This window comes from Phyllobates terribilis, unplaced genomic scaffold (assembly GCF_046119375.1).
Source record: "Phyllobates terribilis strain yellow unplaced genomic scaffold, ASM4611937v1 Scaffold_12__6_contigs__length_324123572, whole genome shotgun sequence".
NCBI classification, from domain to species: Eukaryota; Metazoa; Chordata; class Amphibia; order Anura; family Dendrobatidae; genus Phyllobates; species Phyllobates terribilis.
Window position 1 is genome coordinate 164,787,408 of NW_027362772.1, and position 16,344 is coordinate 164,803,751.

The window sequence follows — 16,344 nt, forward strand, 5'->3', positions numbered from 1 at the left end:
TAGTATTGTCAAACCTCTGACTGATCTCACCAGGAAAGGTGCTGATGCGGTTCAGTGGTCTTCTGAGGCCATTGAAGCTTTTGTGTATCTCAAGGAGAGGTTCACCTCTGCTCCCATCCTTATGCAGCCTGATGTTACTAGGCCGTTTTTGGTTGAGGTTGATGCTTCCTCTGTGGGGGTTGGCGCAGTATTGTCTCAGGATAACGGGGATGGATTACATCCCTGTGCCTTTTTTTCAAAAAAATTTTCGGAGACTGAACTGAATTACGATATTAGTAATCGGGAATTATTGGCTATTAAACTCGCATTTGAACACTGGCGCCACTTCTTGGAAGGTGCGGAATTTCCCGTTCAGGTTCTTACGGATCATAAAAATCTGATATATCTTGATGCTGCCAAGCGCCTGAATGCCCGTCAGGCTAGGTGGGCACTGTTTTTCTCGCGGTTTAATTTCTCCGTTACTTACATCCCTGGTACTAAGAATGTTAAGGCGGATGCCTTGTCTCGCAGTTTTTCTCCCATAGTCGGTGCTGAGAAAGAGGAGAACATTTTACAAGAAGGTGTTGTGATAGCTGCTTTGGACTCCGTTTTGGAAAATGAGATTCTTAAAGCACAGGAGAATGCCCCTTCTAACACTCCTCATGGGAGGTTGTTTGTGCCTGGGACCTTTAGGAGAGATTTGTTTGTTGAGTGTCACGAATCTCGGTTGGCAGGTCATCCTGGAATCTCTGAGACCAAGAGACTGGTGGGTCGCAGTTTTTGGTGGCCTGGATGGCAGAAGGAAGTCATTAAGTGGGTGCGTCAATGTACTATATGTGCTAGATCTAAGTCCTCACATACTCCTGCTGCGGGGTTGCTTTGTCCTTTGGAGGTTCCCAGTGCTCCTTGGACACATTTGGCTATGGACTTTATAACTGACCTTCCCCCCTCTGAGGGTTTTTCTGTCATCTGGGTGGTCGTGGACCGTTTTAGCAAGATGTGTCACTTGGTTCCTTTCGTCAAACTGCCCTGCGCTAAAACTCTCGCTAAGGCCTTTGTCAAGGAAATTGTCAGACTTCATGGCGTTCCTACTGACATTGTTTCTGATAGGGGTCCTCAGTTCGTGGCTCGTTTTTGGCGTGCATTTTGTGATAGGTTGGGAGTTCATTTGTCGTTCTCGTCCGGATATCATCCTGAATCTAATGGCCAGACAGAAAGGAAAAACCAGGATGTTGAGCAGTTCTTGCGTTGTTTTGTGGCAGACAATCAAGAGGGGTGGTCTGAGTTTCTGCCACTTGCTGAATTTGCTCTGAACAATCATACATCTTCTTCTGCTGGTTGTTCGCCTTTTTTTTGTTGTTCTGGGAGACATCCGTCGTTTGGGTCGTTCTCCAAGTTGGGATCTGCCGTGCCTGAGGAGGAGAATTTTTCCGGTGATTTGGAGAGAGTTTGGACGGATGTGCGTGGTAATCTTCAGGAGGCCAACAGAAAATCTAAAGACTACTTTGATAGGAAACGACAGGAGGTTTTGTTCGCTGTTGGTGACATGGTTTGGTTGTCCTCTAGGAATCTGCGGTTGAGGATTCCTTCAAAGAAATTGGGTCCCAAGTTTGTAGGGCCCTTTAAGGTGCTTCAGGTTGTCAACCAATCTGCTGTTAGGTTGGAGGTTCCTACCTCCTGGAGAATTAATCCGGTATTTCATGTCTCTCTGTTGAAAAAAGCTGTTGCATCGGATTGTGACGCCTCTGCCTCTGTTCCTCCGGTGGTGGAGGACGGGGAATATGAAATTTCTCGCATCCTTAACTCTAGACGATATAGAGGTAGTTTGCAGTATCTTGTGGCCTGGAAAGGTTTCGGTCCCGAGGATAACTCTTGGGTGAGGTCGGATGATGTTTCCGCGTCCAGACTTATCAGAGCGTTTCACAGGAGATTTCCTGATAAGCCTGGTCCTAGGGGATCCGGAGGATCCTCTTAGAAGGGGGGGTACTGTTAGAACCTTGCTCTTAGGTTTTTTTTCCTTTGCTGGTCACATGACCTTGTTGGCCTATTTAATCCTGCTCCGCCCTTCTGGCTTTGCTGGACTTCATTGTATATCTACTTTCTAGCTAGCCTGTGCTCTGTATCTAACTCTGTTAGTTTGCTTGGTCTACGGACCTCTATGTTCTATATATGTTGTTTGTTCGTCTGTCTGCTACTATTTCTGTTAGGAGGTGTCCATTTTCCTCCCAGTCCTTAGTACTTGTAGGGATTCCTTCCCCACATCTATAGGTCTCTGTACAGACTAGCTTAGGACTTTAGGAGGTCTGATCGCAGGATCAGGTCCCCTGTTACATCGTAGGGATTCAGCTGAGTTCTATCGTAGGGACAGATCTCCTCTCTTTCCTTAGCTCTGGTAGCAGATCATAACAGTGACTGCAAGGGCTGCCAAAATTTAGGAAAAACCTAACTAACAATTTAAAGACACACAGAGCTGGGCCACAATAATGACATGTTCCCATTAGAAAGGAGAGGGTCTACTATTCAGTTATAGGGTATGCAGTGAGTGCAACAGCTGCCAAAATTTAGGAAAAACCCTACTAACAATTTAAAGACACATAGAGCAGGGCCACAGTAATGACATCTTCTCATAAGAAAGGAGAGGGTCTGCTATACAGTTATATGGTATGCAGTGAGTCCAACGGCTACCAAAATTTAGGAAAAACCCTACTAACAATTTAAACACACATAGAGCTGGGCCACAGTAACGACATGTCTGCTATTCAGTTATAGGGTATGCAGTCAGTCCAACAGCTGCCAAAATTTAGGAAAAACCCCACTAACAATTTAAACACACATAGAGCTGGGCCACAGTAACGAGTACAACATGTTCCCATTAGAAAGGAGAGGGACTGCTGTTCAGTTATAGGGTATGCAGTGAGTCCAATGGCTGCCAAAATTTAGGAAAAACCCCACTAACAATTTAAAGACACATAGAGGTGGGCCTCAGTAACGACATATTCCCATTAGAAAGGAGAGTGTCTCTCATACTGTTTGCCTATGCAGTGAAGCAATGGCTGCCAAAAATTTGGAGGAACTCCAATGCCCCTTGCAAGAGACAGAGGTCGGAGAGCCTTCTGAAAACAATGTTCCCATTATTAGGAATTGGGTCTCCCATACTGTTTGCCTATGCAGTGAAGCAATGGCTGTCAAAAATTTGGAGGAACTCCAATGCCTCTTGCAAGAGACGTAGAGGTCGGAGGGCCTCCTGAAAACAATGGTCCCATCATTAGGAAGTGGGTCTCCCATACTGTTTGCCTATACAGTGAAGCAACGGCTGGCAAAAATTTGGAGTAACTCCAATGTCCCTTGCAAGTGACATAAATATGTTGATATGGTGCATATGGTGGTAATATGGTGGTGAAGGATGAGGATGCAGAGAAGGAGGAGGACAAGAGCAAATAGACAAAATCAGGAAGCGTAGACCCATATCTGGGTGTGAAGACAGAGGTGCATGGGAATAGAGTTAGACCTCCCAAAAAAAAGACACTGGATTTGAGTTTATGTTACGCTGCTATCATTCGGTGGTGTTGAGAAGTCTGGCCCAATCTAGCCCTTGTTCATTTTTAAAAGCATCAGCCTGTCAGCATTTTCACTTTACAGGCGGATGCGCCTATCGGTTATAATTCCATCAGCAGCACTAAAAACCCGCTCTGACAAAATGCTAGCGGCAGGGCAGGCCAGGACATTCAAGGCGTAGAGAGCCAGTTCATGCCACGTGTCCAACTTGGATACCCAATAATTATAAGGCACAGAGGAATCACGGAAGATGTTGGTACAGTTGGCAAGTTACTCCCCCACCATCTTCAGAAACTTTTCCCTCCTTGGGAGAGTACCCCACGCCTCAGGGCCTTTGCGATGGGAGGGTCTGAGAAAACTGTCCCAGAACTTTGACAGTGTTCCCCTGCCTCTGCTGGATTGGATTTGTGTCTCTCTTGCCTGTACTCCTTGGTTGTCCAACGAACTGTGACCTCTGCCGAGAGCGTTTTCAGATGTGAATTTTTTTAATAATTCCGCAACAAGGGCATTCTGGTACTGCCCCATTTTATTAGGCCTGTCCAGCGTGGGAATAAGAGACTGAAAGTTTTCCTTGTGGCGTGGGACTAGAAGTGTCAGCAACCAGTAATGACTGTTACCCAAAATTTGGATAACGCGAGGGTCACAGGAAAGGCAGCATAACATAAACTCAGCCATGTGTGCCAGACTGCAAAGAGGCAAGTCTTCCGTGTCCTGACCAAGAGGACGACTGACCATGCTCTCCTCCGCATCCTCCTCCTCTTCCTTCTCCTCCCTGTCCTCAGGCCATCCACGCTGAACAGATGGTATGACAGTTGTACCGTCTATAGCGCAGGAAACTAGCTTTTGTTCTTCCTCCTCCTCCTCATTGTCACCCAATCCACGTTGGGATGAGATGAGGCTGGTCTGTGTGGAATCACCCTGTATGGTTCCTTGCTCTATCTCATCGTGCTCCTCCTGCAATGCATCCTCTTTTAATTGTGAGCAGAGAGCGTTTCAGAAGACAGAGAAGCGGGATGGTGACACTAATTATGGAGTAATCCCCATTATCCATCTTGGTGGAGTCCTCAAAATTTTGGAGGATGGTATAAATGTCTAACATCCATGTCCACTCCTGAGGTCTTATGTGTGGAGTCTGAACTGAATACCGACGGCCTTGTTGATGCTGGTAGTCAACAACTGCCCTCTTCTGCTCACAAATTCTTCCCAACATCTGCAGTGTAGAGTTGCAACACGTGGGGACATCGCAGATCAGTCGGTGAGCCGGAAGCTGCAAATGCTGTTGAAGCACGGCAAGGGCGGCGGAAGCTGTAGCTGACTTTCTAAAATGGGCACACAGGTGGCGTACTGTGACAAGCAGATCTGGCAGATCCAGGTGGTGTTGAGAAACCACTGAACCACGAGGTTGAGCACATGGGCCAGGCCTCAGAGTTGCCACCAGGTTCCAGCCATTGTCACACACTACCGTGCCTGGCTGTAGGGTCAGCGGTGTCAGCCACAGATCTGCCTGCTCTTTCAGAGCTGTCCACAATGCTTCAGCTTTATGCGGTTTGTCACCTAAGCATATTAGCTTCAGCACAGCCTGTTGCCACTTGGCCAAGGCAGTGCTGCAGTGCTTCCAACTTGCGACTGATGTGGTCATTTCGGAGATGGAGGCTGAAAAGGAGGAGGTGCAGGAGCTGTAGACTGTGAGGGCAACGCTGATTGACCTAGGGCCTGCAATCCTTCCATCCCAAGGTCCGACTGGGTCCCGGTTTCCACTATATTAACCCAGTGTGCCGTCAGCGAGATGTACCGTCCCTGCCCCCAAGCACTTGTCCACGTGTCCGTGGTTAGGTTGAATTTCCCAGTAATTGTGTTGTTAAGGGCACGTCTAATGTTGTGGGACTTGTGCTCATGTAATACGGTAATGGCACCCCCCGAGAAATAGTGGCGGCTATGGACTGAGTACCGAGGGATGGCCGCCGCCATCAGGTTGCAGAAAGCTTCCGTCTCCACAAGCCTAAAAGGCAACATTTAGAGAGCAAGCCTTTGCAAAATGTGTGAATTTAGTAGCGTGGCCTGTGGGGCATTGGCTGCGTATTTGCACTTGCGTTCCAAGGACTGGGGTATGGACAACTGAACTCTGCACTGGGACAAGGACGTGGACGTGCTTGCTGATGGTGCTAGTTGAGAGTGTTCAACGACAGGTGCAGGGCAGGAGGCATCTTCGCATGCACCATGGACAGGGGATGGGCTTGCATGCACAACAGCAGAAGAAGCAGTGGTGCCACCTGCAGACACTGTTCCTGGACCCTGGGGTTTGGCCCACAAAGTCAGGTGCTTTGCTGCCATGTGCCTGATCATGCTGGTGGTGGTCAGGCTGCTAGTTTTGCCACTCCTGCTGATGCTTGCCTGGCAGGTGGTGCAAGTGGCCTTTTTGGGGTTATCTGCAGAGTCTTTAAAAAATAACCAGACTCGGGAAGACCTAACAGTTGTACTGGCAACTTCCATCGTGTTGGCGTTACGAGGAGCGCTTTCCCGCCTTGTGTCTGTGGCCACCACATTGCTTCTTTCTGCCTGTTGTGGTGCTATGCCTCCTTCCCTCTGTGTGCTGCTGTCCTAGTTCTGCATGTCCCCCTGCCAGGTTGGTTCAGTTACTATATCATCCATCACCTTATCTTCCACTTCCGCACCCTGGTCCTCCTCCTGGCTTTCTGGTAATTGTGTCTCATCATCATCATCATCCACCTCTTGTGACAGTAATTGCACTTTCCCACCTTTGCCTTTGTGTGACCTTGGCTGCTCCAATATTTGGGCATCGCTACACGCGTTCTCCTCTTGATTCGATTGAAGCTGGCCGGGCATGAGGCTCGAATCTACAAATGTAAAAGTGAATAGCTCTTCTGAGTGTCCAAGTGTGGGATCAGTTGTCTCTGGGCACTCGGCATGGTGGGAGGAAGGAGGATCAAGGTGAGAAATATGCGTTCCAGACTCACGGCTCCTGAGACTTGACCGTGTGGAAGACAGGTTGGTGGTGGTGGTGGCAAAGTGACTAGAAGCATTAGCTGCTATCCAACCAACAACCTTTTGACACTGCTCTGGGTTCAATAGTGGTGTTCTGCGGTCCCTTAGTAATTGAGACAGGAAGGTTGAACGACAAGATGTGAGTGCTTGTTGTGCACAATTTCAGCTTGCCCACGGCCACGTCATCGGCCTTGGTCTCTGCATGCACCATCACCATCACATCCACTTCCCCGTCCCTTAAATGGAGGACAATATTTTCCACGTTCACGAGAAATGGCTGATTTTGGAACAGTCTTATAGGTGATATTTCTAACAGAGAACCACCGTTTTAAATAGTAGACCTGTAATTTACTAATATTATTCTACACAGACACCTAGTGTGAATAGTTTGACCGACACACTGCAACAGAATGGAAAAGGAAGCCAATATTTTTCACATTCTAGAGACCTAGTGTGAATAGCTTGACCGACACACTGCAACGAAATGAAAATGGAAGAAATCTCTGATTTTGGAAAAGTCTTATAGGGGATATGTCTGACGGAGAACCATGGTTTTAAACAGTAGGCCTGTAATTTACTAATACTATCCTCCACAGACACCTAGTGTGAATAGTTTGACCGACACACTGCAACAGAATGGAAAAGGAAGCCAATATTTTTCACATTCAATTCAAATTTCTGGATTTTTATCGCTGAAATATGGAACAGATCTGGCTGTATTCTGCAGTGAGAACAAGCAAATGGAGCAGAAAAATTGTGTACTGTGGATTGCTTTTTAAGCAAATAACCATCATTAAGATAAAAAAAAATTGGCCCTGGCAACGGCACCCCCTCTAAGCTTGCTTTTTAAGCATATAACCATCATTAAGATAAAAAAAAATTGGCCCTGGCAACGGCACACCCTCTAAGCTTCACCTTGCTGTACTATGTTGACATGGTGTCAGTGATAAAATCATGTCTAAAGCATGCGACTGGTGCAGGTAATCACTGTGCTCACCTGTCCTGCTAAGATAGATGGCACGAAACCACTGAACGGAGAGATTAGTTGCAGTGTTCACGTGATATCACTGCTATAGCCATGTCATCATAGAACAGCTGGAAGCCAAAGAAAGGAAGTCCTAGAGCTCCAGGCAGTATGGAACATTCATTTTTCTATTATCAAACAGATCAAGCCATTGGAACAATTTTCTTTGCACCTGTTCCATAAAATAGATAGACAGCACTACCTCCATGAATCATTGTCACTTCAGATTAGCTCCATTTTGGGCAGCAGTGAAAGCTAAAGCCTGATCTGATGGTCAGTGATGGCAGCTAACATACAAATAGAAACTCCAAAACAATGAATAAATAGTCTCAACACTCACTGTTAGACTCACCTGGATCGGTGGATCCCCTAAGCTTCATGTCCGAGTGGGCAGATGGCCCCGCAGCGTTGATGTAGTAAGCACATGGGAGGCGAGGACTTGACACACTCAGAAATCTCAGTGGAAGCAGAACGGATAAAGGGGAACCCAGCAGGTTTGGAAACAAGTGAAGCACAGTATGTTGGAGCACACCAAACAGAAGTCTAAAGTCTCAATCCCAAGACACAGGTGTGTGTGTGTCAATGGGCCTTAAATAGGTCTAAGGAGATGATGTCATTCATCCAAACCAGGAAACTTTCAAAACACAATGTGGAGCACAACCTAGAGCTGTGGATCCAGGAGAAGGAACCGAAGCCCAGGATACCAGGCACAGGTGTGTAACACGCACCAACTTGATTTTAAATAATCTAGATCTTTTTATTCAGTGCATAAACAAACAGGTGAAAGAATTGCAATTTATAGAGCCTACAGACGTTTCACACACACTGCACTGTCAGGCTTTTTCTCAGGATACCTTGAGAAAATATTGTGTGCGCCAAACTACCATAAGCTGGTCTGCATTTAACCTCACATGTATGTCTATACACTGAGTAGAGTCATTCAAATAATTTAAGATCAAGTTGTTGAGTGTCGAGTCCATTCATCTATGGCTTTGAAGTTACTGTACACCTGGGTAAACCACTTTAAGACTTATTATAATCTGAACATTTCTTATTTTAGTGTTTGCTTGTTCTGTTTCTAGGTATTATATTAATGCAGATTGTGAAGTTGCTGAATTTATCTAGATTCATGTATCATCCTGGTTATGCATCACCTTTGGAATCCATGGTCTTGGGATCCTCGAGGCCTCAAGTCTAGGTATCCGGACCAACTACCCAATGCCAACTAACAATATGCCCAGAGAAACTGGGAACATTTCTTTATTTGTTGTATTTTCATATACTAGAACATGTTTTGTTTTGTATTCTGAAATGTATTTATTGGCATTGCTTCAACCTGTTAGACCCCTTCCCATTCTTTCTCGGTTTTCCCTCTTGTTTCTTTTTCCCTGCATTCTTTATTACTTAACTTGCAATTATTAGCATTATTACCTCTGCAATGAATGAATGTTCCTGGATTGTGGGAATTTTAATTTCTCCTTTTTTGAAACCTAATAATAGAGTATAAAAAAAGAAGTGGTCTCTCATTTGCAGAACAAGATTCATAAAAATTAAATCTTTATACTAAATATTGACAAATACTAGTAACAAAAAAAGTGTTTTTAAATCAAAAACTATACTGATGGCCAGGGATGGACAAAGCAATTCAAAACCTATATGGGAAACGTCAAGAACATTTTCAAGTAAATTTTGCAAGTAAATCACAAGGATCAGTACCAGTAATTTTACCAAGGCTGATTCCTTCACCAGTAGCATTAGACCCTCTGTCCTTCAAATATTACATTTATTTATTCTGCAGCTACAACTCATATAATGGTAAATTGTGCCTTGTACAGCTCAGGTAGTTTTGGTAATGGTACCAGGTTAACCAAGGATACTAGACACTTGCTAAAGATTACTTTTCATTATAGACTTGTGCAACAATTTAGAACAGTATGTGATGTACTTCCTTAAAGATTATATAATGGGTATGTTATTTTTAGCATAGTAGTATAACATTTTTTAATGGGATTCAAGCTTGGACTGGCCCACAGGAGAACAGGATGATACCCTGATTGGCCCCTGTCACGCTAGGTAAGGGAAGGACCAAGTGTATGACGATGGGAAAAGAGGGAAAGCCCAACAACTAGGGAAAGGGAGAGTGGAGACCCCTAGGCAGATCTTACTACACCCTGACTCCCCTACCGTCCGCACCTATTGCCGAGCAGGATACCTAATCCCTAACTGACCCTAGAGCTAGGCCCTAGGTAGGGAGGCAAAGGAGTGAGCACTAGTAAGCCCCTACTGCAACTAAAGACAAAAAGGAAAAACAGACAAGGGGATACACTTAGCTTTGAGAAGACACCAGAGAGAACATGACAAATATCCACCAAGAAACTCCAAGAAGAAACTAGCCAACTGCTAGTACTTCAGGCCTGAGCAGAGGGAAATAGTTCTATCACGACGACTCTCTGGAGACATTGAGGATTTTTAAATATCAAGCAAGGGTGTGTCAATTAGCAGCAGAAGGTGGAGATCACTGCTGGGTCCTAGCGAGAGAAGGATACCACTACAGTACAGAGACGAAAGGATCAAGAAGGTGTCTGCAAAGCCAAGCGCAGCGACCTTCTACAGCCGGATCCAGAACGACTGTCTGTCAAATGCAACACACCCGTGACAACCCCTCCTTGACTCTATATGAGCATTAGTTGGCACAATGCACTTGATTCAAAATGTACATGTGACGCTCACTGCCCTACCCTGAGAAGATGGGCGGTACTCGGAGCCGGGTCAGATGTTTGGTGGGTTGTAGCCATGGCCTGGACCCGTTCCATGCCCAGGGCCATCACATTAAAAGTAATGGGCTATCAGGGTTGAGTGGTTGCTATCGACTACGCCACCTGTGGTACCTGGTGAAGGCCACCAGCGCTGCTGCAGTCCTCTGAGGCGGGATGTTGTGGCAGCCGACGTTGATACTACTCCCCACAGGTGGAGCAGGGCCTCAGGGCAGAGACGAGGATGGAGGGAGTCGTAGTGAAGGGGGTCTGGTACTGTGCGGTGAGGTGCAGAAATAAAGAGTCCGGAGGCCATAGGGGTTGACTTCCAGAGTTTTTACTCACGGTAGAGCGTGCAGCTGCAAGGCTTCTCCCTGCTCCTCACGGGGTTCTGCGGTCACCAGGACCGGGAGTCCGACAACCTCCGAGTAATTCAAGTGCTTAGTCAGGACCCAGCACCAGAGTGTTCCTAGACTTCAGACTGAGTCCTCTCCTGTCTGTGTGTGTGTAGAAAGGCCGGGTCTCCCTCTGGACTACGCGCAGAACAAGGGTCCAGATCGTGACTCCGCTCTGTCCGTTACCCGGTGGGCTCCACTGTGCCTTCCGGGCTTCCCTGACTAGGACATAGAGTAGCAAAGTCAGTTGTCTGGGGCCAGTACCCCTCTTGCAGCCGGAATCCCTCTGACTAGGCCAGAATAGCGAGGACAGGTGGCGTACACCGCTCCGTCTGCATCCCCCTGGGATCCTTTTGCGGTGGAGCTAGACTCCTAAGCTCCAGGCCTTCTTGGGTAGGGACTTTGACCGGGTTGAGACAGCCGTTAACTCAGACCCGCTCCTCGACTCAAGGCCAGAGTACGAGGACCGTGTACCCATTAACTGCAGGTTCACACAGAAGGCCACGTTCAGTAAAGACCATAAGCCCAAGATGGCTGTTTATTAAATATGAATTATTAAGTGTAACCTATATGTGCATCCTCCACCCTCACCCACTACGTGGTTCCCCCTATCTTTTGGTTCCCCAATCTCCCATTATCCCGGCAGGGGCAGCATACTGGTGCCTATTGGCCCCCCCTGGTGGGAGAAGTATGGTGTTGGATGTAGAGGTGGGGTCCTGACAATTGCACCGTTCTTACCTCGAAGGAGAGATACCACACCCCATTAAAGAGGTGCAGCATCTCTGTGGCGGTCGAACCCCCAGGGGTGCCACATACAGACAGAAACAGCATCTCATCAGTCATTTCATCAACAACCTAATATATTATTATATAGAAGCATAGATAAATTTAAGAATCATGTTAATGCAATATTTGCATATAGTGGGCTCAGAACAGTGAGCCCCAGAGTCAATGTTACTGGTGGACCCTTAGCATCCTATTCCTACACTTGTAAGATTCATAAATTACTTTCTAATTTTCAGGTTACCCAAGGCTGCTCAGGATACTAAGAAGAATGTGCGTTGGAACAACTTTACCCTTAAAAGGAAGCTATCATCAGAAAATGACCTATTTAAATCAGGTTTTGGTGTTACGTGTATTTTTTTTAAATGGCAATTTTTTTTTCACTTCAGTGCCTTTATTTAAAAAAATAGTAATCTTGGGATTTTCACATGGGCGACTAGAGATTTTTTAGACTCAGCAGGATCTTTATAATCTGGGCAGGATTACAATGGCATATATATACAGCTGATAACACAGAATCCACCAATCACAATTGGTGATGTCACAGCTGACCCTGATTCTCCTCCCTTCACAGTGACTTTGCACATGCTCATTAGAGGCATTAGTACAAAAGATGGAGTCTGATCATTGTGGCTATGTACATTTGTTGTTTCCTAAAACAACAGGTTGCTAGAGTTTAAAAATGCCCTATTGGTTTGGATTTTTAATTCAGATTGTGATATGTAAAAAAAATTGTTAAAAATATTGTAAAAATACACCTAACGCAATAACATGAGTTAAACAATAGCTAATTTTCTGATGATAGCTCCTTTTAAAGTGAATCTGACATGCTATCCCAATGCAGAGGCAGAATGTATTAGGTACTGGCTATATAATCTCAGGCAGGTATGTTTGAATCTATAACACCTCGGCATTTCAGAGAAAAGAAAAGTTTAATAGCCACTGAGGACCGAGATGCTAGGGAGACTAATCAGAAAGGCCGATCCCCGGCAGCTTCTCCCTGGATTGACAGGTCACTGCCTAAGTGCACGTATGCTGCAATGTGTCAGAGTCAAACATAGCTGGCTGAGATACATACTAATATCCAGTGCCTGATACACGCTGCCCGTGGATTGGCAGCATAGAAAAGCTGTCAGGTTGTCTTTAAATCATACAATGCTAGTGGCAAATACCATTACACCATCACTCACTTTAGTGCATCAGTTCTTTGATTGCTTCATCGATAGTTCAGTACAAATTCAGTTTCCTTTTTAGTGTGTTAGTTCCTCTAAAATAAATTCAGCTACGGACTCGTTCTAATATCAAACTGATTAAGAGTCATTCAAGAAACTGGATGATGAATTCGGCGATCTTCTACATTTTCGCAACAACATGTAAGTACTAGAATTTTTGCAATGTGTCAAACAGTGAAATGCATCAACTAAGATGTAAATCCAGGTGTTGATTTGCTTTTAATTTACCTGGTTGATATACAAAATTTTTAGAAATCAAGTCAATTTAAAATGTATAAAAACGTAACCTTTAGGGTTTATCCTTTTTTGGTTTTGATGTGGTTGATTGCACTATATCGAATATTTTTCTAGATACCAATGATAACACTCACTGGGTGAAATTTCGTGAGCAAAATTCAGTAGACTTTTGTTACATCTTGAACCAAAAAATTAAGACCTTGGCTATTAAGTCTAGTTTTTAGACACTTTTTGTGGATAATTTTGTAGTTTTTGATAACTAGTTAGGAAAAGTGATAATTTTTTAAAGAAATACAACTAAAAAAAAAAATCATATAACTTAAAAAAAGCAGTACATCAGTACCCCAACATTGGCAAAAGTGGGGTGGCGATGGGTCACTTCGTCACCCTCAAAATTTGCAACACCTGAAATGAGATATATATACACCTCACATGTGGGGAAAGGTTAAACACTGTGTTAATCATTCTGTTTCATGTGAAGCCAGAGTTAGAGACATAGCCAGACTACTGTCACAACTGTGGGGACTGGTCAGATCATCAATCGCCAAGGTTAATCCCTTTGATACCACAGTCAATAGAAAATGCATTATCTAAGGAGTACATATATTTCACATGTCAGGAGGGGATAAATAGTAGATACCCAGTTATGAATTATTTGGGTCTGAATTGGCTCTAATCACTTATTTCTAATATTGAAATAAGAGTTCACACTTCAGGTTAGTTTTGTTTTGCATACATGAAAAATGGACCAATTGTTTCCATTTTAGGTCATATTTTCATCAGTATTTAATCAGTGTCAATTTTTATCATCAGTGTTTCAGCAATTTTTCTAGCATGCAAAAAAAAAGCAAGTGAAAAAGGATCAGCATTAGGATGCAACTACGACACCATCAGTGTGCTGCCCAAGTTTTAACTAATCTCTTCAATAAGTGTTTTTGATCAGTGATTAGGCTCAAAATCAGACACAACTCCGTTTTTTAAATTTCTTTTGCGAATACTCTGTCTGGAAAAAAGTGGACATCTAGACAACTTCCTAGACTAGAATGATTATGTGTTCTATCCGTAAAATCGGATGCGTGAAATTGGCCTTTGTCCTCATTCAGACATCCATGTTTCACACATGTTTTCTAACTAAAGATTCTCAAGATCAAATACCATATACTCCATAAATGTTCTGACGGACCAAGTGTCTACAAAAAAAAGAATAGAAAAACAAGGTGATAACTTTTTATGATCCAGATTATGGATCAAACTCGCCTCTGGGTCTCGGAAAAACTTGTTGCATCCTAGTGCTGTCTGTCATTTGTCACTGAAGAAGCTTGAGAAACCTCCATCTGCTTTTTTTCATATAAGAAACTAATGAAACTATGATGGTAAATACTGAGACATGAACCAAACTGAGATGAAAATCAGATCCAAAACACTGAATCTTTCCGTTTTTTTTCACTTTCAAGAAAAACTAGAAGTCTGAATGAGGACTTTCACCCCTGGGCAATTTTCCATTTTTCATTTTCGTTTTTTCCTCCCCTTCTTCCAAGGGCCATAACGTTTTTATATTTCCACCCATATAGCCGTATGAGGTCTTGATTTTTTGTTATTATGCCACATAGTGTACTGAAAAACGGGAAAAAAATTCCAAGCGCGGTGAAATTGCAAAAGAAGTGCAATTCCACAATTGTTTTTTTTTTCTATTTACCATGTTCAATATATAGTAAAAGTGACCTGGCAATATGATTCCCCAGGTAAGTACGAGCACGCATATATCAAACATGTATACAGTAGTAGTTTCTTTTTATTTAAATGGTGAAAAAAAATTCCGAAATTTGTCAAAAAAAATTTTCCTTTTATCTCATGTCCGTAACATTATAATTTTTGGGATCTGGGGCCGGGTGAGGGCTTATGTTTTGAGCCCTGAGCTGACGTTTTTACTGATATCATTTTGGGGTACATACGATGTTTTGATCGCCTCTTATTGCATTTTATTGCAATGTTGCCGCGGTCAAAGAAACGTAATTCTGGCGTCTTGATTGTTTTTTCTTGTTATGCTGTTTACTGATCAGATTCATTTATTTTATATTTTGATAGATCAGAAATTTCTGAACGCAGTGATACCAAATATGTGTATTATTTATTGTTTTATTTTTAATGGGGCAAAAGGGGGTGATTTGAACTTTTTTTTATTACTATTTTATTTGTACTTTTTAATGTATTTAATAGTCCCATTAGGAGACTTGAAGCTGCAATCACCTGTGATGCACATAGCAATGCTTCAGCACTTGCTATATACAGTAAAAATCACAAAATCCTATGAACGCAGGCAAAGGAGGATCATGATGACAGGCACAGGGGTCTTCAGCAAACCACCCGGCTGTCATCACAACCCATCGGCACGAGCACGTTCCGGGTGCCAATGGGCGGGAGCAATGATGCGCTTCCTCTTTGTGAGTGTTAAATGCTGCTGTCAGTGATTAACAGCGGCATTTGACTGGTTAACAGCCACAGGTGGATCTTGGATCCACCCTTGGCTGTTAGAGGCACTTGATGGCTGACTAAATCAAGTGTGGGGAAATATGCATGTGAGACCGCATCAAATGCGGGGTGTGGTAAGACGACTCGTTCGGTCGCTTCCAGAAGTAGACTCAGGAACCGGGTTTTCTCTGCAGGCTTTATTGTATGGCATAAAGCCCCGCAGTTCCAGCAGGAAATAAATACGGCCTTACTGGCAAAACGATAAAACAAAAGATAAGCGATAGCACAGTCCATAGGAGGAGTGTGGGGTTCGCCCACACAGGTTGTAGTCCCAGCCTTTAGCTCCTTCCTGAGCTGTGGCTTTTGCAGTCTGGAGACCTTGCCTATCCAAACACAACAACAGAAAAAAAACAGTGACTGAGCATTTAAGCTTGCTCAGCCATACCCTGAGGGGAGGTAGTGTGAATGACTTCCCACCCTCTTTGCCATTCACAAAAAACCCACAGCCTTTAAGTGAGTTAACCCCCAGCATATAACATGCTGGCAGAAAGTTTGTAGATTTCAGTTCACACAGGTTAGCATCCAGAGTGACACATACCTCCCCTCGTATATCACACCAGTGACTTGTCATCGGTCGTGAAGGATCCACTTTTACCAGAATTACTTTATATTGTCTCAAATTGCTGAAATACTGAAGTTGTCACTACAAAAACACAATCTACATGCCGGCACAAAGAATCCTAGCTTTTTCCAGTAGAACTTCCATGAATAACATTTTGATTCCAGTTAAAGCAATAATGGACTATTGTACAAAGCAAACAAAATCTGAAGTGGCAATCATGTTGGTTTTTGGGCTGTGAGTCAGTATTTATCATTCGTGTGTCATCTGTTTTTCCTGTTTGAAAAAAAAAAGT

The 16,344-nt window shown here is 44.0% G+C and overlaps 1 protein-coding gene across 1 annotated transcript in view; it reads left to right on the forward strand.

Moving 5' to 3' along the window:
• The first annotated feature begins 12,768 nt into the window (after nt 1-12,768).
• LOC141173170 (immunoglobulin superfamily member 1-like) overlaps nt 12,769-16,344 on the forward strand; it is a 107,659-nt gene continuing 104,083 nt past the window's right edge. Inside the window, exon 1 of the mRNA XM_073657803.1 lies at nt 12,769-12,865. Coding sequence (XP_073513904.1) covers nt 12,826-12,865 — 40 coding nt within the window. The 5' untranslated portion in view covers nt 12,769-12,825. The remainder of the gene's footprint in view (nt 12,866-16,344) is intronic.